A 25,380-nucleotide genomic window follows, 5' to 3' on the forward strand; every position below is an offset into this window, starting at 1 on the left:
TCAATGTGATGCCCAGCTGATGCCTGACCAACGACCACCGGCAGAACCCGCTTAATCTCCGCTTAATCCCCGCTTAATCTCCTTATCCGTTTATATGTCCCTATATACATATATATCTCCCAAGGGTTTTTCCCTCCTAGGACTTTTTATTTTTATTTTCCTCGGCTAAACAACCCGGGGTTTTTGTTTTTTTTCTCCTAGGGGTTTTTTTACCCCGGGGAGGTAGCCTGCTTGGGCTTAATTTAGGTTCTTCTCCTAGACGTTACATTAGTAATACGCTCGCTCATAGTGTCGAGTCATAGCCGCAGAAATTTGACTGCTTATGCTAGTGGGGCTTATGTTGTGCTACCTGTCATTTTTCTCTGATTTTACTGCTTCTATTAATGTAAAGCTGCTTTGAAACAATTGAGTATTGTGAAAAGCGCTATATAAATAAAATTGAATTGAATTGAATTGAACACTGGCAATTCTGGTTATACTTTCGTTCTTTTAATAATTTCTTTATTTTATTTTATTTATAAATCACTCGGGGTATCTGATTTAACTATTTGGCTTGTGTTTTGTTTCCGTGCACTTCAGGCATTTTGCACATAATTTGTTCTGCACCTTGTTACTTCTGACCTTATTTTATTTTAAAAAATGATTTATTATAAACGTAAATTCTGATCTAATTTAAGTCTGTACATTTTGGATTGCTTCTCGTTGCATTGATATTGCGCTGTTTGCGTTCTGGCGCATACAATTTAGCCGAACGCGCTTGGTGCTCTGCTTCTCATATTTAGTTAGGTGTTCATCAAACTAAACATAAAAAACTGATGTTTTTCGATGGGTATAAGTTTTTAAAATGTATTTAAAACAGGGTGGTTTCCTTGTCAAAACTTGAACTACAAAACAGGTAAGTCTTTTCTTTAAATTTCGGTTATGACACGGAAAATATCTGCACAGAACCTAATTTATGCCCGACACGATTGTCTTGTGATTTTAATATTATGGTCGGTGTTCACTTTCAAATGATAGAAAAGAGATTCCTGAAATAAATAATATAAGAATCATCAGTTGTTTCTGTACCTAAAGTGAATAAAGATGATCAAAGTCAAAGCAAGCAAGCAGGTATTTCTGTGCTAAATAATAACGCGTAGTGTCTATAAAACAATAAATTTCAGCGTTTTTCTTGTTATAAATTAACATTTAATGAATTATATATAAGGCTTAGTTTTTCTCTTACAGTAACAATCACAAAATGTCATTTGTCGTTTTTTTTTGTCATGACTGCTTTGACACGCTAAATTGTAAAATTAAATAAAAACACTGAATTGTAGCCAGGGTTTCCAAGGCGGATCACATTTGTAATATTTTTTAGGCTTAATTATCCAATTATTTTGTTATTACTTTGTGTGATGTTCTGTAGATTGTGGCTTTAAAATGTTATGAGGAATGATTAAACAAATGTTTATGTTGCCTTACATTTTACCTTAAAAAAATGATTGTCACCGAATATTAATCAACTCTTATGCGAAGATGACAGCGTAAGTGACATGAGCTAATCCAATCAAGTTTGAAAATAGGTGCATTTTACCGCGCAGCATTTTGATTAGTCAATCTATCAATCAGACTAAGAAATCAACATTTTCTTATTTTATTTTAAGCAACTGGAAATCTGAGGGTAAATGAGGGGGCCAAGGCCCACCCAGGCCCCCTCGTGGCTACGCCCCTGGCTAGAACACTCAGATACGAAATGCGCTAGAAGATTCTTCCGGAAATACGTCAGGAGAGCCAGATGTGCATTGCTGAGCTCCTTGAGTGCTGCGCTCTTGGCGGGTTATGATTGGTTGAATGGCAAGCCTGCATCCGATTGGCCAAAGAGTAGGAGCGACCCACGTTGGAGAAGCGCGCTGCCACCAAAGTCTCAAAAAACACACACATGAATTCAAAGCAATTCACACACGAATAAAGACGATTCGTACATTCACAGTCATGATAAACTCAAAATGTAAAACTTTTCGTACACTGTTCTACATTTGTGAATTTTTTTTTTGTGAAAGGTATTTTATGAATATGCATTTTTATTTTGTGTATGTACATAGTTTTTTTTCTCGAATATATATATATTTTTGTGTATTGGAATTAGATTTCATGTATGTGAAATTGTCTACGCATGTGTGAATCATGTTTTATTAATGAGATTAATCTATCTCCATATTTGTGAGTAAAAACTTTTGTTTTGTTAGAAAAATTGCTTTGTTAGAGATCACTTGATATGTCGTGATTATAACATCCGTGTCTAAACACGTATGTTTGACTGTTTTCATTTAATAAAAACATTAAAGAATTAAAGGTGTAGTGGAGGATTTTTTCGATTTTTAGAAAAGAACTGCCTTCTTCACTAGGAGGACCAATAGTCTTGATGATCCACCCCGAAAAAGAAAATCCTCCGCAATACCTTTAATAAAGGTTCAACACTCAACAATACAACTGTAATATAACGCTAGAAATATACAAAGTTAGTTATAAGGACTTACCAGCCGCGGTTTAGATTACCGTGCTTACTGTGTTGTATACGGTAATTTAGGCAAATTGCATTTGAAAGGTCCAACACTCAACAAACAACGTTTTTTATCATATAACTGTGGTATGTAACATTACGTGTATGTAAGAGCAACCTAACAAGCACAACAGAAATATAAAAAGTTAGTGATAAGGACTTACTAGCCACGGTTTAGATTCTGATGCGCTCTTACTGTATTGTATACGGTAATTTTAAAATTGAATTTTCTGGGCACTGAGGCTGGTTTTTGAAAAGCAAGTGATATACTCGATAATATGATTTTGCACATTGTTTAAACAGCAACAATAATATTAATGCAAACAATAATACTGCATGTTTTAGCATTTTTTCAAGGCATCGGTGGCATATTGCAGTGGTTTGTATTTGTTACGCATCAATGAGATGCACAGTGATCTGTTTAATGTTCTTATTTATTTACATTCACAAAACATATAATCAAAACATCAATTAAAATTAAGAAACAAATTATGAGATACAAAATGTCTGACCCACTCTATTTCTCCCATCATATTGGCCTTCAATTCATTAAAATTACAGTCTATCTGTCGTAACAAGCTAATTAAATTAACATTGTAATATTCAATTACAACAATATTCAAAACATAAATATAAAACAGATATTTTCTTAATCAGGATACATGTTAAAAACAAATTTATATAGAGTTTATAGTAGTAGGTTGCACTATTTTTACTATAGTGTATTGCAGTGCTTTCCAATCCTGGTCCTCGAGCACCCCCTCCCAAAAAGTTTTAGATGTTTCTTTATTTAAAACACCTGATTCAACTCTTCAGCCTTCTTCCAAAATGGTAAACATATCTCCCTAAAAAGCTGATGAGTTAATTCAGGTGTGTTGAAGTGGACATTCCATGAAAATCAGACTTTTTCCATGTTTAAGTGCTATAATCGGGTCCCCAGTGATTCTACCAACCCAGAAAACATGAAAAATAGCAACCCTGTAACTTTGTTTTGGTAAGGCTCTCTCTGCAAGCATGTGAATATATAGGTCATTCGGATTTTGCTCCCCCCATGACGTAGTGAGGGGATCTTATTATAATGATACCGCCCCTTCATCTGCGCTATCAAACCATGACGCGGCCTCACGAGTGCGAGAGACAGAGAGAAAGAATGACCGACAGCACGACGCGTTTGTATTCCATCAAACACAAACAGTAGCTTACAATCTTATAACTTGTAGTTTTAATGGTCTTTCTAAAGGTTGAAGATTAGTGCAAGAGAGAGAGAGAGAGAGAGAGAGAGAGAGAGCGAGTGAGTGAGAGAATACAAGTATGTTGTTTAATATGTTTCTCTGAAGTTTATATGAATGAACTAGCCTGGGTGCCAGCCCATCTTAGCCCCGCCCACAAGATTTTGTAAACGGGAAGATGGGTCTGGGGTTTCTGCGTTGAGGAGCTACTATTTTAGGACAAATGCTGGTCGAACCAATCAAATTGTCAGGGCGGGCTTTATACGATGATGGACAGATAATCAACAGTAACGTAATGAACCACGTCACAAAAGAGCGCGTGTGTTGAATGGCTGCCGCTGTAGAGTTCAGATGTGTGGATTCTGACATTGAGTCTGTACTAAAAGATATCGACAGAGCATTGATTTTAAAAGAGGAACAGAGAAACGCGAGCAGGGCATTTGTTGATGTCCTATTCGGCAAAAGTTGGTCGCAACTGAAATGGCTAACGTTATCACGGCGATGCAACTCAGCGTGCACGACGAGATGGATATAATTAGCGGTCGTTGCCAGCTTCTTTTCGGAAGCCCGGAATCGTGGTTGCTAAATAAGTGGAGTGACATGCTAGGCTCCAATATTTTCAAGCAAACGTAATGGCTATCGCCGTGGATGAAGTTCACCTAACGTACAAATGGTAAGAGATAGTCTTACTCTATGACTTAGTAAATACTTCATGTTGTGATATAAACGAAATGTTGTAAACATAATAGGTGTTGATGTACATTCGCTAACTCGGTATAATCACAATGTTAGTGTCATTGTAGCGAATAACTACCAGTTCGGTCAGGCTGCAAAGACGTAATTTCAACATACGTTACACACTCGGTTGCTCTGATTGGTCGTAGATCTATCCAATTGAGTGCAGAGGCATTTTTCGGTTGAGACACGCCTCATAATTATAGCTCAATGGAGCGGTATCAGACTCAAATGCTGACTAGAATTGAGTATGGCAACGTCAGGCTATGAATGAACACTAGGGCTGTCAAAATTGCTCAAAAATGACGTTTGAATATTCTCCCTAAAAAACCCCACGAATATTCGAACTATTCGAATATCTGGTTGCCCATTTTTTCAACAACGTTATACGACGTTTAACGACGCATTACGTCAATAACAGGACAAATTAATATAAAGAGACATAATTACTTCTATAGGTAGTCTATTTAAGTTTAAACATATTTGACAACGTATATTACATACAAAAAACAAGTAAATCAAAAGACATCAAAGTGATATGGTACCTCGGTTACATTGCTTGACAAAACTCCCTGAAGCCTGCTCCATCCACGACACTGATCGGTCTCATGTCCTTACAAATGAACTAAATTAATTTCTCCGTTATGACCTCTTGTCGTGTTGCAGACAAATAGCTTGTGGCGATGCAAAGTAAGTGTTAAGACGTGACTGTTTAGCTGGAGTTCCACACATTGTGGTCTCGTACACAGTGCAAACTTTCAGGAGTGACAACAACTGCATTTAAATGTGAAAATGTGATGATTGACACGGAGATAACCATAGCAACGGTCTGCCGTCTCACGTGTTTATCACTCACAGCTTTGATGAAAATAATTTAACAGCATTATGTATTGCAATAAACCTCCGGCGTGTCGTTGTGTATTGTACGCATTTGTGAGGCTGCATGCGCTCTTGCAACAGTGTTGCCAGGTCCTCGTCTTTTTTGTATTTACCATGTTAGCGCTTAACCGTTTATGGCTTTTGGTTCATGAAGCGATCAAGTTTTTGGTGTTATTAAAATGTGAAGGTGCCAGTCCCAATATTTTGATCTTTGAGGTAAAGCGTTTGGATTTATTTTGGTTAATTATTGGATTTTCTTGTTCGCTGTTTTTTTAGTGCAAGATCTGGCAACACTGAGCAGCAAACGGTTGTAGAATGCGATTGTCAGTCCCGTAAATTACTGAAGTGTGTGTGTACAGAACAGAATTAAGCATTAAAAGTTGAAGTGACAAACTAATTAATATGCAGTGTGTACAAGATGCCATGCTCATTTGGGAGCACATTTTCGACATCATGTTGCTAGTGGTCGAATGGTATGAAAACAACTTTATCTCGCTGCTCAACAATATTACCTCCTATCGACCAACATCCAAAGTACTTCCAGACATAGCTTTATAGATTTTTGATGGTTAAAATCGCTTTCTCTGCTGCGGTCGACTTTCTGCCATTTTCCATGCAAGACGCGTCAACTTTTAACAGTGACAAACAGACAGTGTGACTACTGTGACCTGTCCCTGAACCACTGCGCCCACTCACAGAGCAGACAGCAACGCCTCTACTACCGCGGGCTTTAAAAAAAAAAATATTCGAATATTAATTTTCATATTCGAAATTCATTTTTTTTATTGTTCGAATATATATTCGAATTTAGAATATTCGTTGACAGCCCTAATGAACACGAGGATTAATGCACTGCACGAGACAGAGTGAAAGAACAACCCGTATTCACTATCATACACAATAAGCATAAATACAGTATGTTGTTTGTTTCAAATGAAGTTGAACTTTCAAATGAATATGAGGCGTTACGAGATAGAGAGTGAGAGACTGACAGAAACGCAAATGTGTTCAATATGTGTACACAATAAACTTGTCATTTGATCTGTTTCTCTAAAGTTTAAGCATAAAACGTGTTGTTTTATTACAGATCATTTAAATGTGCTCTAGTGTTGGGCGATATGCCCTATTTTCAGATCGTCCTATCGTCAGCCTGTGAGATCGGCGATACACGATATTATCGGGGGGCGTGGCAGTAGTTTACTCTTTTTTTATTTGTTAATTTTTACTCATTATAACAAGTCACTTGATGGGTGGACAAAAAAACAAGACGTAACACCGTCATGACCGCAACCTTCTTAAAACTGATGCCATTAAAGCGAGCGCGTCATTAAAACCCTATCATGATTACTTAACTGTAAAAACATGCATCTGCGCATGCACACACACGTGCGCGCACATACAAACTATTCAATGCATTTATTTAGTGCTGTTGCAGAAGACTACACGTGTCAAGCAGTGGTGCTCTCATGAGGTGCCTTTTTAAACGCATGGGTCCAGCGGAACGCGATCATATTTTAAACACAATCATATATTAAACACGAGGGACGTGTTGCTACAACTACAACAATTGAAATGCATAGCACGAACAGGATTAATACCTAGTGATCTGACTTTGGACAGAGCGCAGCTCTCTGCACGTACGCGAGAGTGAAAGAGAGGCGCTAATATGCAGCGGGTCATATTTTAAACAAAAAGTAAAGTTTGCCTCAGCTCGCATGAAACGCATTAAACTGAACAAATAAGGATTACTACTTTAGTTTATGTTTAGACTGCGGACAGACGCGGGAGCGCATGCACGTGAGACAGAAAGAAGCGCAGCTCATGACGCGGCGCGCTGGATTTAGTGGTAGAAGGAGACCAAGACGCGCGCACTAAGTGCAGGTACGTGCAAGAAGGAATACTCTCTTTACAAGCTCTCTGCGTAAAGTGAAGCCCACAAACCCTCATGTGAGGAAAAGCATGCATTGTCGGTGTTAATATAAAACTATGATGATAATAATAATAACCATTCGCCAACTATCGTCTTGACTATCGCCATGAAAGCCTGCCATTGGCGATATGTCTGAAGATCGTCGATACACGATACTATCGTCTATCGGCACAACCCTAATGTGCTCGTGTGGTCTGGTCAAAAAGTTCTGAGTGTTTGTGGAATTGTATTTTATTGTAGCATGCTGAAAATCACTGTGCCTGTTTAAAAAACTCAAAGGCATGAGACCTTAAAGTCTTTATTTTTATTCCACAATGTTCCCCATCTGCTGAAAAACATGTATTAAGTATGCAGAAAACAGATGATTGACTTTTTAAACTTGTTCAAATATATAATGCTGAACATCGCTCACTAACTTCTTTCGTGAGACAATCTCCCTCTTGATGCTCTCTGTTCTCTATAGCGTCTATAGAGTCTCTAGAGACTCCGCCCACCTGAGCAGCTCATTTGAATTTAAAGGGATACACACCAAAACGGTGCATTTTTGCTCAGCCCCATAAAGTGCCAATTTTAACATGCCACAATAAATTACCTATATGGTATTTTGAGCTAAAACTTCACACATGTACTCTGGTAACATCAAAGATTTATTTCATATCCTAAAAACGTCTTTTGGAATGTCCCCTTTAAATAAGGAGACTAAAACTTTCCAGGAGGGGCTGCTCGAGGAAAAGGATTGGGAAGCACTGCTATATTGGGTAAAAACTCAGTTGCAAACCTCCATTTAACTAAATAAAATCACTTTCACTTTGAAAATGATGCGCTGCCACATTAAAACCAGCTCCGTCTACGTTCATCTACGCTGTAGCGCGACCATAAACGTGGCAAAAGTAATGTGTTTTTTAAACAGAAGCAGGCATTGGAACGCTTTGCAAGAAACAATTGTAAAATATTGCGAAGTGAAGATGTGTAAAACTGATTGACACTTACTCATTTAAATTGCATGCTGTGAATAAATCTAAAGGTGCTTTAAGTTTTAGTTTAGGGATGTGCACTCTTAGGCAACCTTGTTATCAAACCATTTTTATTTGGCAATTTTTTACCCCGATATGATTCTTAGTGTTTTTCACTTGAATATATAGGTTGGAATTTCAGAAAACGGTGGGAAAGGTTCCAACATGGTTCCTCTTTGTTTAATTTTTTTTTAAAAACCTGCAATTTTAACAGGGGTGTGTCGACTTTTTTATATGTACTGTAGATGCAGAAGTCAGTAGTGACAATGTTGAATTTGGGGTAAGCTGCTTCACATAACTTTCAATGATTTTGTTTTGGAATTATATATGTGATACCATCACCACCGAGTTACTATTGAGTAAGTCTTGACCATATAATATGAAATGTAATATATGAAAATATACTAACCAAATATGAAAGGTGGCGTTAAAAACGTTGGTCTTCTTGAGTCTATCCAGCTGAATCTGGCAGTAACGCATCTGATTATCCACACTTTTAATATCATCATCCAACTCTAGCTGTTGCCGCTTAAACTCACAGTATTCCTTTTGATACCTATGACAAAGAAATTAAAATAATATTATGGTGTTAAATTATGATTTTTTTTAGATACAGAAGTTGATGTAGTTCTAGTTCTTTATTTACATTTAAAAATCATCTTCAAACAGTCACAAGACAAAAGTACTATACAAAGCATGGTAAAACAGATCACATCTAAACACATTAAAAATACATACAAACAACAGTAACAGAAAATTAAAAGTATGCAAAAGAGCACAGTTCAGATATTGTAAATTAAAGAGGTTTTATACACATTTCTGCTTTGTTTAAATTGACAAGCATTTTATTAGGGCTGGGTATTGTTAGGAATTTCACAATTCGATTCGATTCCGATTCTTGAGGCTTCGATTCGATTCAATTCGATATTGATTTGTTTGCATCAATATCGATTCAATAATAAGTAGATACACAAGTAATTAAGTCCCTGAGCAGCCTATATTTTAATTTAATAAACTAAAATAACAGCTTGACACAAAGACTAGACTAAAACTATTAAATTAAAACAGGCTGCCAAAAACAACACTAACTAAAAGTGAACGAAATTTCAATGAATTTGAACGAAGCACACAACTTATAAAAGGATTTATTATTTTTTACAAGGTCGTCTGTTAACTGCTGTGTATACTTCAATATACAGTAGGAGGACTCGAGTCAGCAAAAAAAAAAAAAAAAAATAGATAGAGTACCGGCACCTCTTTTGGGCCACTTAAAGACTGGCTACCGTGGTCTCACTCGCTGTAAACACGGGTTCTGTTTCAGATGCGTGTAATGCGCTTGCCCGATTAAAAGCATTTTATGTGCAATTTAATCTATAAACTCGTTGCGTTTATATTTTGGGCGCATCTGTTTGCCCTTACATGATTTACTAATAATTGTATATTGGATTAAGCATACATATTTTTTCACACTATTCCTCGAATAGCCCAAAGGGCTAGATGTCTTCCCAACAGTTGGACATTTTGTTAAATGTTCACAAAATTCATATGAAGGGTGATTAACAGTTGACTTCTGAAATTAAATGAAAATAACAAGTTAAGAGGTTATCTTATAAGAGGTTATCTATGGAGAAATGAGTGCTTCCAGAATATGTAACTGTACTCTTTTTTTTGACGAATGCTTATCAGCACATTACTTTTTTTTGTTTCTTCAACTTTAAAGATGAATATTCTCCTTTAGAGATGGGTAATTTTCAGCAATAGCACATTCCAAAGAAAAACGCTAATAAAATACAAATACTTTTAAGTAGAAAGTAAAACCTCTGTTTGATAGTGACCCTAGCAACTTTTCAACCCACTCAGTGGGCATATTCGCAGGCACATTGCATACCCTCTATACTGTAAGTATGTCCATAAATCATCTCGTCGTTTCCATTTTTACGGTCCTTCGAACTCGCCACAGCCGGAGGTGTGTTGTTTTTGTGTGAAATCTGGTGCGCGTGCACGGCATGGCGGCAGGCGGGTGGTGGGCGTACCCAAAACATGGATGGGGCGGCAGAATAGCTGATACTTTTTAGCTAAAAACTGACAGATTTCATGCAAAATAGGCAGAAATTACATGCATTGTGAACGTCAGACTTATAGTCATTTTCTTTCCGTCTCGTCAACAAAAACTCGAAAGCGTCTCGTCATGTTTTAGTCACCTTAGAGCTATTTTTAGCTAGTCACCATTGAGTTATCTTCATAAAAAAGGTGCGTCAATAAAATCATTTTGTTATTATCATTGTTGACGAAAACAACACTGGCTAGTAGTCAGGGCCGCCTTAACCTAATGTGAGGCCCTGGGACTGAAAGGTTTTGTAGGCCCCCCATCCCCCCTCAATTTATAGTCTCATTTTAAAAAAAAAGTTTCGAGACATACAACAGTGAGTTTTTCCTCTTTGACCCAGAAAACACTATAATTTCGTTATTAACATATTACTGAGCCCACTTGAGCATAAACACAAGACAGTTTATTTAACAACCACACACAGCTACTTGTGGTGATAATAAATCAAAATGTGTGAAAGTATATATGTTTATACGCTTTATGTTTATATAGTTTTTGGAATATACAAAATTGCTAACTAAATGCTCACCACAGTTTTAAAAATATAAGTCAAGTTAAAGTTAGTTTTAAAGTGAAAATGCACTAATGATAACAAAAGATAAGTCTTTATAGACAGAATTTTGTTTTTTAATCAGTTATTTATTTTGTAGGCTATTGAAGATATAGTATGCATTGTATTTAGTATTTATGCATACATAAGCATGTAAAACAAACAAGTATGAATATGCACAAAACAGACATGGAACATGAATTGTGCTATCAGAGGATGATCATTTGAGATGGTCTTGTCGCTCTTACTTGCACCTTTATCGTTGCGTCTCTTTCTCGTCTTGTGTACTGTGAGCTAACGTTGTGTCAAACTACATAGCTCCAGCTGCGGAGGTGTCACTGATATAAACGCGAGTAAACTTAAACTTTATATCAACTAACAGCATTATGTGCGGGAACTCCTTTCTTTATTTAGCGGCACAGTTTCTTGTGCATGGTTGAGAGACTTCTGCATGCCATAGACTCAGCTGCACGAGCACAGAGAGAGAGAGAGAGCGAGCGAGCGAGCGAGCGCACGCGCGCGCGCGAGAGAGAGAGACCTGCACCTTAGTGCTTATTATGAAATTTCAGAAATTACTCTTTCATTTGTTGGTGGATTATTTCCTGTTTCTCTGCCACACTCAGTCTAACATGCCAAGTTCACAACGCGCACTTAATTACATTACGCAGAATAGAAAAATCTGTTACGTCTGACATTTTATTTCACGGCAAGTTACCACGGACCAATCAGCAGCCATGTAACATGCAATTAGAGTGATTGACAGAAAACCTGACAAGTTACAAAACAATATGACGTTTTCAGCTCATCATGAACGCGAACATGGGAGCCCCCTGAACTTGGGAGGGCTTCAGCCCAGGTAAGCCCGTGCATTAAGACGGCCTTGCTAGTAGTCACCGAAGAGAATGCTCTCATTGTTGGTGACTTTAACATCTACATTGATAACCCAAAAGATATATGTTCAGTTGTGAATGTGAAATATAAAATTGAGTGCATGGCTAGGCCTGTCATGATAGCTACTTTTTATAGGTCGTTTAATTGCCTCCAAATTAATGGCGATAGTCGATAGTATTGTCTTTTTAAGATGATGTTATGTCAGAGATAAGATATGGTAATAAAATAGCATAATAATGCAAATACGTCCTTTTTAAGAACATTAATATAAAAATATGAAATATTAATATGAAATCGGAATGTAAGGAAAAAAGAATATTGTAAATATACAGTAAATTTGTGGTGAAAAATGGAAATGCATGAAGCCCTAATAGAGCATATGGGTAGAATTTGAATTTGGCCCTCTAGCTTTTATGTTACATGAACATAGCTCTGGACAATGCTATATTTAAGCAATATCGCTCGAGTAGGAGTGTGATATAGCTCTATATCATCACGGCTGTGATTAGGCCAGAGGCACGAGTCCGCAGGCCGAGTGCCGGAGGCAATCACAGCCGTGATGATATAAAGCTATATCACACGACTCCGAGAGCGATATTGCTTTTATACAACAGTTCGACGGCACACGTTTGAAAAACGAAAACTAGAAAACAACACCGGAGTTATTTTAAAAGCCTCTTTGTTTGAGAACTACTTCTTCCGCCACGGATTTGAGGGCGGCCAGAATGACAGGTAAAACTTTCGGCTGCTTTGAAGCTCATAACAACTCAATGGACGGAAAAGCCGTTTCTTTATATTACTGTTTCTTGGTCACAAAGTGTAGTTTTAAGATTAGTTCAGTCGAGAATGTATCTGTATTATATTTAACTCTGCAGTCGATTAGTAAAGATAGCGCCTGTTTGAACGTTTGCTTAGTGAGATTCGGTACAAATGAGAACCAAAGCATGAGCGGACATCAGTGTTCACTCGCCCCGCTGACCACCGCCCTCTCTGGGCTACATCTCTGAAGAGATACCCTGGCTCTCATGTTGGCCTTGTTTGTTTATGATGATCGTTAAAATGAGATCAAATCAGCAGTATTTGGTGTCATGATCAAACTTGTACTTGTTTTTTTATTCATATTTAGTGTCTTTTGTGTTGTTATTGTTTTGGCGCGAGGTAAAAGTTAATAAAACTATACTTGTGAAACGTTACTATTGCTTTCTCATGTATTCTTAACGCGATACGAGCACTCTATTATTATTATTAAACTTTGTTCTTGTCAGTACTATAAAAAACGGTTTTTAATAATTGTCAGAGAGATGTTATTGCATGCTGCTTATAAATATACAAGAGGCGATATCTCATAACATGTTTTAATAGTCACGTCACGATAAAGTAAATGATCAATGTCCACATTTAAAAGCTGCGGGGCTTACCTGCAGTTCCACTGTGTTTTCGCGTTCTGATAAAAGATATAGCTCCAGAAAAAAACGAGTGTTTATATTCCTCTTTACAAGTGTTAAGCGTCCACACGATGTGACAAGACATTTCTCCCATTAACTGTAACGTAACATCCAAGAGCGCTGATCTTTGACGGAATAATACTTCTGATTGGGGATTCACAGACTGATTTATTAGCTAGTAAACTAATGAGACACACACGGAGAGTGATTCACACAGCGCGTCTGTGTTTTTCCATTCAGAGATGAGCCTGCTTAGGACCTCCATTCACTAGGTGGCGGAATAATACGAAAGGTGAAGCGGCTACAGTGCCGTTATCAGTACAATATCGTATAGCTCTTAGCCAATCAGATTCGAGAACCAGAGAGAACTGTTGTATAACATTCCATAAGCAAAGTGCATATCAGTGTACATGAGCGGGACAACATTAGTACAGTTGATACTTCAGGTTATGAGCATTGCAAGTGGAAGAAAATAACCCTATTGTAATAGTCTAGAGTTTCATTACAGAATTAGTTTGAAAAATTGTCAGTTTTCTTTGCCCTGACAGCCAGATATAAAAATTGTGTAACAGCCAAATGAACATTTGGTAATTCGTTCAATTGGGGAATAGTCTGGGATGACACTTTCAGTGACATTTTATGTTTTAAAGGTGGTATATAAATAAAGTTTTATCATCATCTCATAGTTAGCCACCAAGTGTGGAAAACCTGTTTGAAATTCTAACAGAAATTGAAGAATAGTGCCACTTTCCCTATAACCATGCCACTTGACAGTGACCCAGCTGCCTCGCTGCATGGCCTCTACTGTGTATGGTTTTAAAGAGCTTATGTAACTAGGCACATCTGAAACAATTACTAATGTTTTGATATCCTCAATTGCAGTGACTATATGGTAGAGAAATTTTGAGTGTTTTATCTTATGCTTAGTATAAATGTTTTATATAAAGTATACTTTTAATGTGTTTTCTGGTTGATGTCTAAATGAATTAAGTTGTCTCTCTCATGCTTGCACATGACAGTGTTTTTCCACAGCTAGGCCGGGATTGGGGGACGTGTGACCTTGGTAAGAATAGCAAGATAGCTTCATGACGCATTAGAAAACAAAGGCATTGTGTTTTACCAGCAATGGCTGTCTTTTTGTGTAGCAACTTAAAGGTCGCAACGATACAGGCCCAGTACAAACAGATTGTTCGAATGGGAGGGCTACTAAAACTGGGGCACTATTTAAATCACTGAGAAACTCAGAACGGGATCATTGTCATAGTCATTGTCATCATCATTTTACCAATGCAGGTGTATACACCCTATGACCAGTATTGTGTTTCAAGCTGTCTGACACAATTCTTTAATAAAATTCTTTGAAGAGAATTTTACATCCACGACATTATTGGCGCTGCGGAGCAGGGTTACAAGAGAGAACATTGGACAACCGAGTGGGATCGTTCAGAGGCTGTTCACGGTCTGGGGGAGATGTTCTCCAACCTGAGTCGATTGTTTCTTCTTTGTGGGTGTTAAACTGCTAAGGCTGGCCAGCCGCTTGCTTCCTAAATTAAGGTAAGCAACACGTTATGGCATTTTTTCACCTGCATTGATGAGATTTTTGACTCTGTTTGGAAAACACAGACAGCTCGTCGTTTTCATTTGAATTCCTTAATTCTCTCTGTAACTCATAAACGAACTAGTATTGCTATTAATGAGAAGGGACTTGTGGATGATATTAAAAGCTAAATTATCTCTAATAGGGAAACCTGGTCTTCCGAGTAAAGTGTACTCTTATCTGAGGGTCAAGAGGACCCAGCTGTGAAACAGTTGATGGAAATTAATATTAACATAGCCAAGAGGGCGTTGACAGTTAATAGCCAAGAGGGCATTTAATTATACTGAATTTTGTTGATTTTATGGACTCAAACTAAAACATTAATTTTGAACCTAAATTTTGTAAAGCCAGTGGGCTGATTTAAATAGATTATCTGAGATGAGTACGGATATATCTTTTTAAAGGAAAAAAAAACAGTGGGTTGATTGTGAGCTGTTTCTTGGTGTAACTGGTTAAGTTACGAAACAAAGTGAGATAAGAGAGAAGATTTTTGTTGAGGGAGAACCAGTGGGTTGCTTAAATGAGTATTTGAGAGTAATTTATCGATGAACTATGATACTATAAATTGCTCTGTAAAACAAATATGAAGAGTTTGCATAGTTTGTGTACCAAGGAGCTTAGAACGTGCAAACGAGGGTGAGCGAGAGAGCCTGAAGTGAGGGAAAAACCAGTGGGTTGCTTGAGTGAGTGTTTATGAGTGCCTCTATCGATGAACTATGATACTATAGAGAGCTCACTGATATGGACACAGTGTTTAAGGGTGCTTTATCGATGAACTGTGATACTATAAAGTATTCTTTGAGACGAACACAGTGTTTAAGGGTAATTTATCGATGAACTATGATACTATAAATTACTCTATCAAATAAACACGGGAGAGACAAGGGAAAAAGCTTCGGTCCAACTTAAAGTTAAAAAAGTGTTTATTAATTGTTGCATGGTAAGGATTTACCATAAGTGAATTGTTTTAGAACAACCCAAGAGTATTTCTGCATTTTATTCAACCCATATGAGAATTTTGATTTTGAAAGTAAGGGGTAAGAGTTATCCTGTGTGAAAAATATTGTCCATGATTGAATGTCAGTTGTTACTGAAAACATTGAATTTTGGTGGAACCTGAAATCTTTATGTAATATTGAAAAGTCATTATTGAGTGTATTTGATTTGACAAAAGAAAAGTTAACAGAGGGAAGTTTAACAATTAACACAGAAGCCTCTGAGATCAATACAGTTATGTCTGCATTTAAAATAGCCCAATTAATCAGAGAGATCTTTTGTGTTAGTTTTAGTTGGCCTGAGATGAGAAGTTTTTCCAGTTGTAAGATTAATGTGTCAAAGACAATTGTGGGATATAGAGAACTGAGCATTGTAAGTGCTAAGTTTAAATGTGAATCAAATCTTAAAAGTGGTTGTGTGACAGATAAAGTGACTGGTGAAAAGGAGATCATTTACATACTTGTGGGACCCTTTGTGATTTATTCCAGTCACCTGACTGGAACATTTTATAGTGCAGAGAAGTGCATTGATTTATTGTTAAATAAATAAAGCAAACAACCATTTAGTGTAACATGGAAGCAGCAACCAAAGAATTAGAGCGTGCTATCACTGTGGCCCCGGTAGAATGGTGTAACTTACAAGACAAAAGCTTTGATGGTAAAGCATTGGCTAAGTGGTGTAATGATCTAAAATGGTATACCAGAAGTAACAAATATAAGAAAGGAGAGCAGCCTCCCTTTCACTGGCCAGAACAGGGAACATGGAATAAAGAAAAAATAAAGAGTATGAAAATTTGGATGACTAATTATATAGCTAATCAGGATTTGAAAACCAAGAAAGATGGAAAGAAGAAAAAGAGAAAAGCTTTGTTAGATGGAATGGAATTGTGGGAAAAAGCTAGAGGTTGCTGGAGTAAGGGAGCTGAAAGAGTAATGGCTGATAGAGAAGAAGTCAGAGCTCAAGAGCTGGCAAAGCACAAAGAAAGAACAGAAAAGACAAGATTTCTAGAACAACCAGTAGACACTGCAAACCAATTACCTGTGGTAACTACAACAGTTAAGCCACCGCCCTATGCACTACCCACTGCCTCCGCCTCCCTCAATCCATGCCCACCCTTTACCACACACACAAACTGCCCTCCCTCTACCGCACACACAAACAGCCCTCCCTTCACAGCTCTCTCTGAGAGTCGCCTTCCCTTTCCCACTCTCTCTGAAAGTCGCCCTCCCTTCACTGCTCTCACTCCAGCCCCAACCACCTCTGTTGCTTCACCAAATGCTAGCACACTGTATCCAGTTATTAAAGGAACTATGCAGCTTAAAGGGGAATTAGAAGTTGAGGGAAATGTGGAACTGTATGATGAGATGCATAGAGGCTAGGAAGGATCATTCAGTGAACAAAGTCAGGCAGCAGGAGGAGCTAGTCAGTATACCAGGACTCACTTAGAACATCTGGACCAACTAATTGAACAAAGAGCAAAGGAAAATATAGCTGCAAGCAGCAATTGCGGGGCCAAGCACCTTCAGCGCAATGAGCACCCAAAGCACAGCAAAAACCACACAACACAGCAAATGTGCAAAGCGCAGAAAGCGCGCAATACAGAGCCCGAACCCGAAGCAAAGCGAATGCAGAGCAGGACCACTGCAGTGCGGAGCAACAACAGTAAAGATGGCAAAAATATAACACGTGTGGAAAACCAGACAGGTTAAAGGAAACCCCAAAGGAAAACTCAATAAGTGAAAGTAAGAGCTGGGATTCGAACTCATGACCTCAGGTTCCCAAAACATGGACTTACCGTATGCGCCACTGATTAAACGATAAAACCACTGAGTTGGTGTGTCCAAGCTATAGAAACGAGCTTTAGAGCTATAAACATTGATATCCAGCAATTACCAAAAGTGCAGAAATGACAAGAGAGAGCACAAATAACTGAAATACAATGTATTGTATGAAAATCACAAAACTTAAGTGAGAAAAAAAAGTTAAGACAAAAACCACTGCACATGGGATTTGAACCCATGAACTCAGGTTCCCAAAGCACAGCAGTTACCGCATGCGCCACTGAGTAAACGATTAAACCATTGAGTTGGTGTGTCCAAGCTATGGAATAGAGATTTAGAGCTGTAAACATTGATATCCAGCAATTACCAAAAGTGCAGAAATGACAACAGAGAGCACAAATAACTGAAATACAATGTATAGTATGAAAATCACAAAACATAAGTGAGAAAAAAGTTAAGACAAAATATCAATGAACATGGGATTCGAACCAATGACCTCAGATATCTCATGGCATGTGGTTAACCAGATGCGCAACTCAGTTAACACAGCTCAAAGGGCAGCAAAAAACAGCTTAGGTGCTGCAAGGATTGACATATGCCAATCAACACAGATGCAGAACTGACAGTGCAGAGCAGAACTAACAGAAAAACAATGTATATGAGAATCAAAAAGCTCAAGTGAGATTGAAGACAAGAAGATCATTCTGTATAGTAATGCTATACAATGTAATATACAGTCACATTAATTTACTATGACAAATAGACAACGTCACAGGCACGGTCAACTTTGGAGTGGTATTTCTAAGAAAGATAACATAATATCAAAAATCTGTTCAGTCATTTCTGTGCGGATTGCGCCAAACATTATACGAGCAGTACCTGGCATAAAATAAACAAAATTTGTAAAAAGAGTAGCGAAAAAATCATCTACCATATGCTTTACAATAACACATGAACAGAATGTTGGAAAATGACAAACGAGGTATCGTTGCAATCGGCATAAACCAGTGAATACAATTTCACAAAGAAATTAATATCAGACAAAGTATTCAGAAGTTATAAGCAGTTCCATAAGAACTGTTATAGTTTATAACCCCTAGGTGGCGCTGTACTCTGACTTCTCAGGTAACTTCAGGACATCATGTCGAAACTCCTTACTAGTTTTTGCGTGGATATGTCCAACAGTTTAAAAAAAAATAACAAATTATGTGAATTTTCAAAATGGCGGACAGGCGGTTCGGTCAAACCCGGCATAATACACATCGACAGATGAGGTAAGCAGAGCATGAGGTAAGCAATCCATAGACATCAAGATCATAATTTTGTGACAAACAGTTCAGAAGTTATTGGCAAAAATAGCCTTTTTTTATATATCATGACCCATAGGTGGCGCTGTCACAAAATTTGGCATGAACCCCAAGTTCATGGTCCTCATGAAGTGTACCAAATTTCATTTCAATTGATCAAAGAATGACCGAGCTACAGCTTCAGAACCATTTTTGCGTCAACCTCGTTAAGTTTGCGCATTTATTACTTTTGAACAAAGATAAATATCAAAATTCTGTTCAGTCATTTCTGTGCGGCTCACTCCAAAGATCACCTGTGCTAAAATTCATAACAATTGAACCAAATTTGAAGGAGGAGTAGCGAATAAACAAAATACTGTATATTTCAAAATGGCCGCTACTGTAATGGGTGGAGTTTTACTGTAAGGTATTAAAAACAACAAGCATGAGGAGAGCATCACGTGTACTAAGTAGAATTTTCATAGATCAAGCGGATCAGCAGTTATAACCATTTGAACATTGAATTTTTGCACTGCTGGTGGCGCTATAGAGTTAGTACTAGAGAGCCCATTTTTGGTCACATGACTTTTTCAGACCACCACTACAACTCTGCCAAATTTCATCATTTTCCTATGTACGGTTCATAGGGCTGCCATAGACGCCTATGGCTAAGAAGAAGAAGAAGAAGAAGCAGAATAATAATAAATATAGCTGCAAGCAGCAATTGCGGGGTCAAGCACCTTCAGCGCAATGAGCACCCAAAGCACAGCAAAAACCACACGACGCAGCAAATGCGCAAAGCACAGAAAGCGCGCAATACAGAGCTCGAACCCGAAGCAAAGCAAATGCAGAGCAGAACCACTGCAGTGCGGAGCAACAACAGAAAAGATTTCAAAAATATAACACGTGTGGAAAACCAGACAGGTTGAGAAGAACGTGTTAAAGGGAACACAAAAGGAAATCTCAATAAGTGAAAGTAAGAGCTGGGATTCGAACCCATGACCTCATGTTCCCAAAGCAACAGCACTAACCGCATGCGCCACTGAGTAAACAATTAAACCACTGAGTTGGTGTGTCCAAGCTATAGAATACAGCTTTACAGCTATACATTGATATCCAGCAATTACCAAAAGTGTAGAAATGACAACAGAGAGCACAAATAACTGAAATACAATGTATAGTATGAAAATCACAAAACTTAAGTGAGAAAAAAAGTTAAGACAAAAAACCACTGCACATGGGATTTGAACCCATGAACTCAGGTTCTCAAAGCACAGCACTAACTGCATGCGCCACTGAGGAATCATGGGTTGAAAGGCTGTGGAAAAGAGGCTTCAAAGCTGCAAACATTGACATGCCAATCACTGAAAGGGCAGAAATAACACAACAAAGCAAAAATAAACAGAAATACAAAGTGTAGGGCAATCAGATAACTTAAATGGCACTGAATTCGTGAAGAACATTTTGTACAATAATGAACAACATGGGCAAATTTTGTCAGATTCTTTTTAATATGACAAAGGGACAGCATGACAGGCACGGTCCGCTTTACAGAGGTATTTCTCAAATATTTGACACTCAGCAGAAAAATCTGTTCAGTCACGTCTGTGCGGATTGCTCCAAACATTATACAAGCAGAACCTGGCATAAAATAAACAAAATTTGTATAAGGAGTAGGGAAAAAATCATTTACCATATGCCTTACAATAACACATGAACAAAATGATGGAAAATGACAAACAAGGTATTGTTGCGATCGGCAAAAAACAGTAAATAAAATTTCACAAAGAAAATGTATATCAGACAAATTCTGAAGATATAAGCAGTTCTATAAGAACTGTTATAGTTTATAACCCCTAGGTGGCGCTGTACTCTGACTTCCCAGGTACCTTCAGGACATCACGCCGAAGCTCCCTAACTATTTTTGCACGAATATGTCCAATAGTTTATGATCAATTTCAAAATGGCAGACAGGTGGTGTGGTCAAACCCGACATAATACATATCGACAGATTCGGCATGAGCCAAGGAATCCGTAAACACCAACATCATAATTTTCTGACAAACAATTCAGTAGTTATGGGCAAAAAAGCCATTTTTCATATCTCATGACCCATAGGTGGCGCTGTCACCAAATTTTGCATGAACCCCAAGTTCATGGTCCACATGAAGTGTACCAAATTTCATTTCAATTGATCAAAGAATGACCGAGATACAGCTTCAGAACCATTTTTGCGTCAACCTCGTTAAGTTTGCGCATTTATTACTTTTGAAAAAAGATAAATATCAAAATTCTGTTCGGTCATTTCTGTGCGGCTCACTCCAAAGTTCACCTGTGCCAAATTTCATAACAATTTAACCAAATTTGAAGGAGGAGTAGCGAATAAACGGAATACTGTACATTTCAAAATGGCTGCTACTGTAATGGGTGGAGTTTTCATGTAAGGTATTAAAAACAACAAGCATGAGGAGAGCAATCACGTGTACTAAGTAGAATTTTCATGGATCAAGCGGATCAGCAGTTATAACAGGGAACTACACTAACCTTTTCCACTGGTGGCACTTGCGCTACTAACTTTTTCAGTTACTGGCGCAAAATATGATTTGGTCGCACATATATTTTTCAAGTTATATTAAGGCGCTCTGGTTAATAATTTAACAATAATGAAACTGTATTGCATACAGATATGCTTTTTATTTTACTTGCCATCTTTTAAACCACATGCCGCCTTGTTTTCTTAAACGTTGCAGTCAGTGTTTCCCACAGATCTGAAATTTACTTGGTGGTGGTAATCGGTAAAAAGGGCAATCATTACCCACTGACAAATAATGGTCTACTATACATATGACGAAGAACTAATAATGTGTGACACAACACAATACTTTGATTTATTGAAAATTAATATTAATTTCACATTATATTTCATCAATCTAACCACCCCAAACTTTCTTTGCCATTAACAAAGCTGACACTGTTTGTCAAAGCACCACGAAAACACTTACTGTTTTTGCACTGATATATGAAGCAATTAGACCCCGTTTATCAAACTCAATATAATACAATACGATGTATAGTATATTAATAGACAGTGCAAGTCTATAGATTATAAATGTGACTGATGTTATGACTGATGTTATAATGGTAATAATTTCTATTAAATAGGCACTTTTACTGCTTCTGCTCTATCTTTCTATTTCTCTCTTGCCGATTTAAAAAGCTTAATCCACTTATTATTTCAATAATATTATTCCACTTATTTTATTTTCAAATATACTTGCTGTGCGGTGACAGACTTTACATTGCTTTGCTCGTTTAGTGCAATGGGCTTGACATTAGCACTGCTTTTTTGCTACAATCTGTGCAAACTTAATATGGATATGGTTTTAGAAAATATATGGTTTATTAATAATAAGATTATTAAAAACATGTGAGAAAGAAAACGCAGCGAGTGGTCGTAACAAGAACCATCGCCATAGAAACCGAAGGCACGCTAAACTGCACTCGAGCTTTAGCGCGGTAGCGCTCATGGCCGTTTTCCGCTCGACTCGGGTTATAAACACAACATTAATCAGACTTGGGACCCAAAGTAATTAAACTAGGCCCTAACCGGACCCGACAGACCATTTAAAATATAAACCCGGAACTAGGGATGCTCCGATCGATCGGTCGCCGATCGGTATCGGCCGATAATGGCATTAAATTATTCGATCGGTGCTCACTAAATCTGCCGATCTCATACACCGATCTTTCGGTTTACTTTAGTCATCAAAAGGATCCTGAATGCGGCTGCAATTAAAGACATTTTTTACCTAGCGCGAGCATTTTTACAACACGTTGCTCATGTGCGGCGTGCAGATTTGTATGTCTCTCTTTGCCTTTACAGAGATATGCGTATTTTCTATGAGGATCGCGCTCCGGTAAACAGCGCGAGGCGTCTTCACATCCCCATCAAACAGCGTATACAACACATATCTATCACGGACAATTGCATCCTCATGCCAAAAGTTTCTTATTTGCATGCGTCTTAAAGTTCTGAGCGTTTGAACTTTTATTTTCCTCACAGCTGCTTGTCTGCGTTCAGCCGCCACCCACTCACACAGCAGCCTGTCATCAGTGCACGTGAACAGAGCGATCTCTCTCTTACGTCTTAAAGCTGCAGTAACCTAATTCATCTCTCAATAAAATCACTCTCTGCTCTTGACTAAAGAATTTTTATACTTCATACGAATGCGTGTATATTTAATTAATACAGTAATGTCTGTGAAGTGTTTTATTTTCAGTACTTTTAGGAGACATAAGCCTTTTTAAAGCCATATTAAATTTCTCTTTGCAGAATAAATATTTGTTGTGCTTATTTATTTGAGTCTCTATTAAAACAATAATATACCTAATTACTGCAAGTAATATAACAAAGGCAACATCCATGGTATTATTTTATCTAGAAAAAATGGAACAGTTACAGTCATCAAAGAGCTTGCATATCAGCTTAAAAAAAAAATCGGTATCGGAATCGGCCGATCATGAAGATTACAAATCGGTGATCGGTATTGGCTGCAAAAATCCAGATTGGAGCATCCCTACCCGGAACCATACGGGTCCTGCGTCCTCAGTGAAGAAAGACCTCTGCTCAAGTTCAGAAACATGGAAGACACTGCGCTTGCGTCGCGTCGCACCCAATTCATTGAGAAACAGCTGAGCACGCAAACACACACTGATGGGGAGAGACACGACGTGCTTTCACGCAAAATGAAGCCAACGTGTTGATGGCTCAGAGCACGTTATAAAACGTATTCTTAAAATCCACATTTATGTTTTAATAAATGCTCATAGTAAATCATAGCATATTGTCTAAAACATTAGGTAGCACATTTGCGACCCATTAAAAATTAGGGTCGCAACGGCAGTTCAAAAGGTCGCATATGTGACCATTTTGGTCGCAGTGTAGCTCCCTGTATAACCATTTGAACATTGAATTTTTGCACTGCTGGTGGCGCTATAGAGTTAGTACTAGAGACCCCATTTTTGGTCACGTGACTTTTTAAGACCACCACTACAACTGTGCAAAATTTCATCATTTTCCTATGTACGGTTCATAGGGCTGCCATAGACCCCTATGGCTAAGAAGAAGAAGAAACAGCAGAATAATAATAATACTGACAATTCCAATAGGTGTCTCAGCACCTTCGGTGCTTGACCCCTAAATATAGCTGCAAGCAGCAACTCGGGGCCAAGCACCTTCAGCGCAATAATGAGCACCCAAAGCAAGCACAGCAAGCACACAAAACACAGCAAGCTCACAAATCACAGCAAGCTCACAAAGCACAGCAAGCTCACAAATCACAGCAAGCTCACAAAGCACAGCAAGCACACAAAGCACAGCAAGCACACAAATCACAGCAGGCACACAAAGCACAGCAAGCTCACAAAGCACAGCAAGCTCACAAAGCACAACCAGCACACAAAGCAGAGCAAGCACACAAAGCACAGCAAGCACACAAAGCACACAAAGCACAGCAAGCACACAAAGCACAGCAAGAACACAAAGCACAGCAATTACACAAATCACAGCAGGCACACAAAGCACAGCAAGCACACAAATCACAGCAGGCACACAAAGCACAGCAAGCTCACAAAGCACAGCAAGCACACAAAGCACAGCAAGCACACAAAGCACAGCAAGAACCACCACAATGCAGAGCAACAACAGCAAACATGGAAAAATAGAACACATGTGAACTACAGACAGGTTGAGAAGAATTGATGAGGAAGAACAAAACGTCATGACTCAGGTGGGATTCGAACCCAGGAACTCAGAATCTCAATGCATGTGGTTTAACTAGATGCGCCACTCAGTTGACACAGTTCATGGGGCAGCAGAAAAAGATTAGATATCTGCAAGGATTGACATATGTCAATCACCAAAGATGCAGAATTGACACAGCAGAAGTAGAAATAACATAAATACAATGTACATGAGTTCAAGTGAGATTGAAGACAAGCAGATCATTATGTATAGTAATGCTATACAATGTAATATACAGTCACATTAATTTACTATGGCAAATAGACAACGTCACAGGCACGGTCAACTTTGGAGTGGTATTTCTAAGAAAGAGAACAGAATATCAAAAATCTGTTCAGTCATTTCTGTGCGGATTGCTCCAAACATTATATGAGCAGAACCTGGCAAAAAATAAACAAAATTTGTAAAAGGAGTAGCGGAAAAATCATCTACCAAATGCTTTACAATAATACATGAACAGAATGTTGGAAAATGACAAATGAGGTATCGTTGCAACCGGCATAAACCAGTGAATACAATTTCAGAAAGAAATTGATATCAGACAAAGTATTCCAAAGTTATAAAGGGTTCCATAAGAACTGTTATAGTTTATTACC

General features: G+C 38.0%; 1 protein-coding gene across 6 annotated transcripts in view; it reads right to left on the reverse strand.

Moving 5' to 3' along the window:
* The window catches only part of becn1 (beclin 1, autophagy related), a 260,154-nt gene that overhangs the window by 72,494 nt on the left and 162,280 nt on the right, over positions 1–25,380 (reverse strand). For 5 of the 6 annotated variants that reach the window (XM_073866534.1, XM_073866529.1, XM_073866531.1 and 2 more), the window contains one exon: positions 8,738–8,884. The exons of the other annotated variant lie outside the window; for it this stretch is intronic. In XM_073866534.1, coding sequence (XP_073722635.1) covers positions 8,738–8,884 — 147 coding nt within the window. The remainder of the gene's footprint in view (positions 1–8,737; positions 8,885–25,380) is intronic. 6 annotated transcript variants of the gene reach the window in all.

The sequence above is a fragment of the Misgurnus anguillicaudatus genome, chromosome 4 (assembly GCF_027580225.2).
Source record: "Misgurnus anguillicaudatus chromosome 4, ASM2758022v2, whole genome shotgun sequence".
Classification (NCBI taxonomy): Eukaryota; Metazoa; Chordata; class Actinopteri; order Cypriniformes; family Cobitidae; genus Misgurnus; species Misgurnus anguillicaudatus.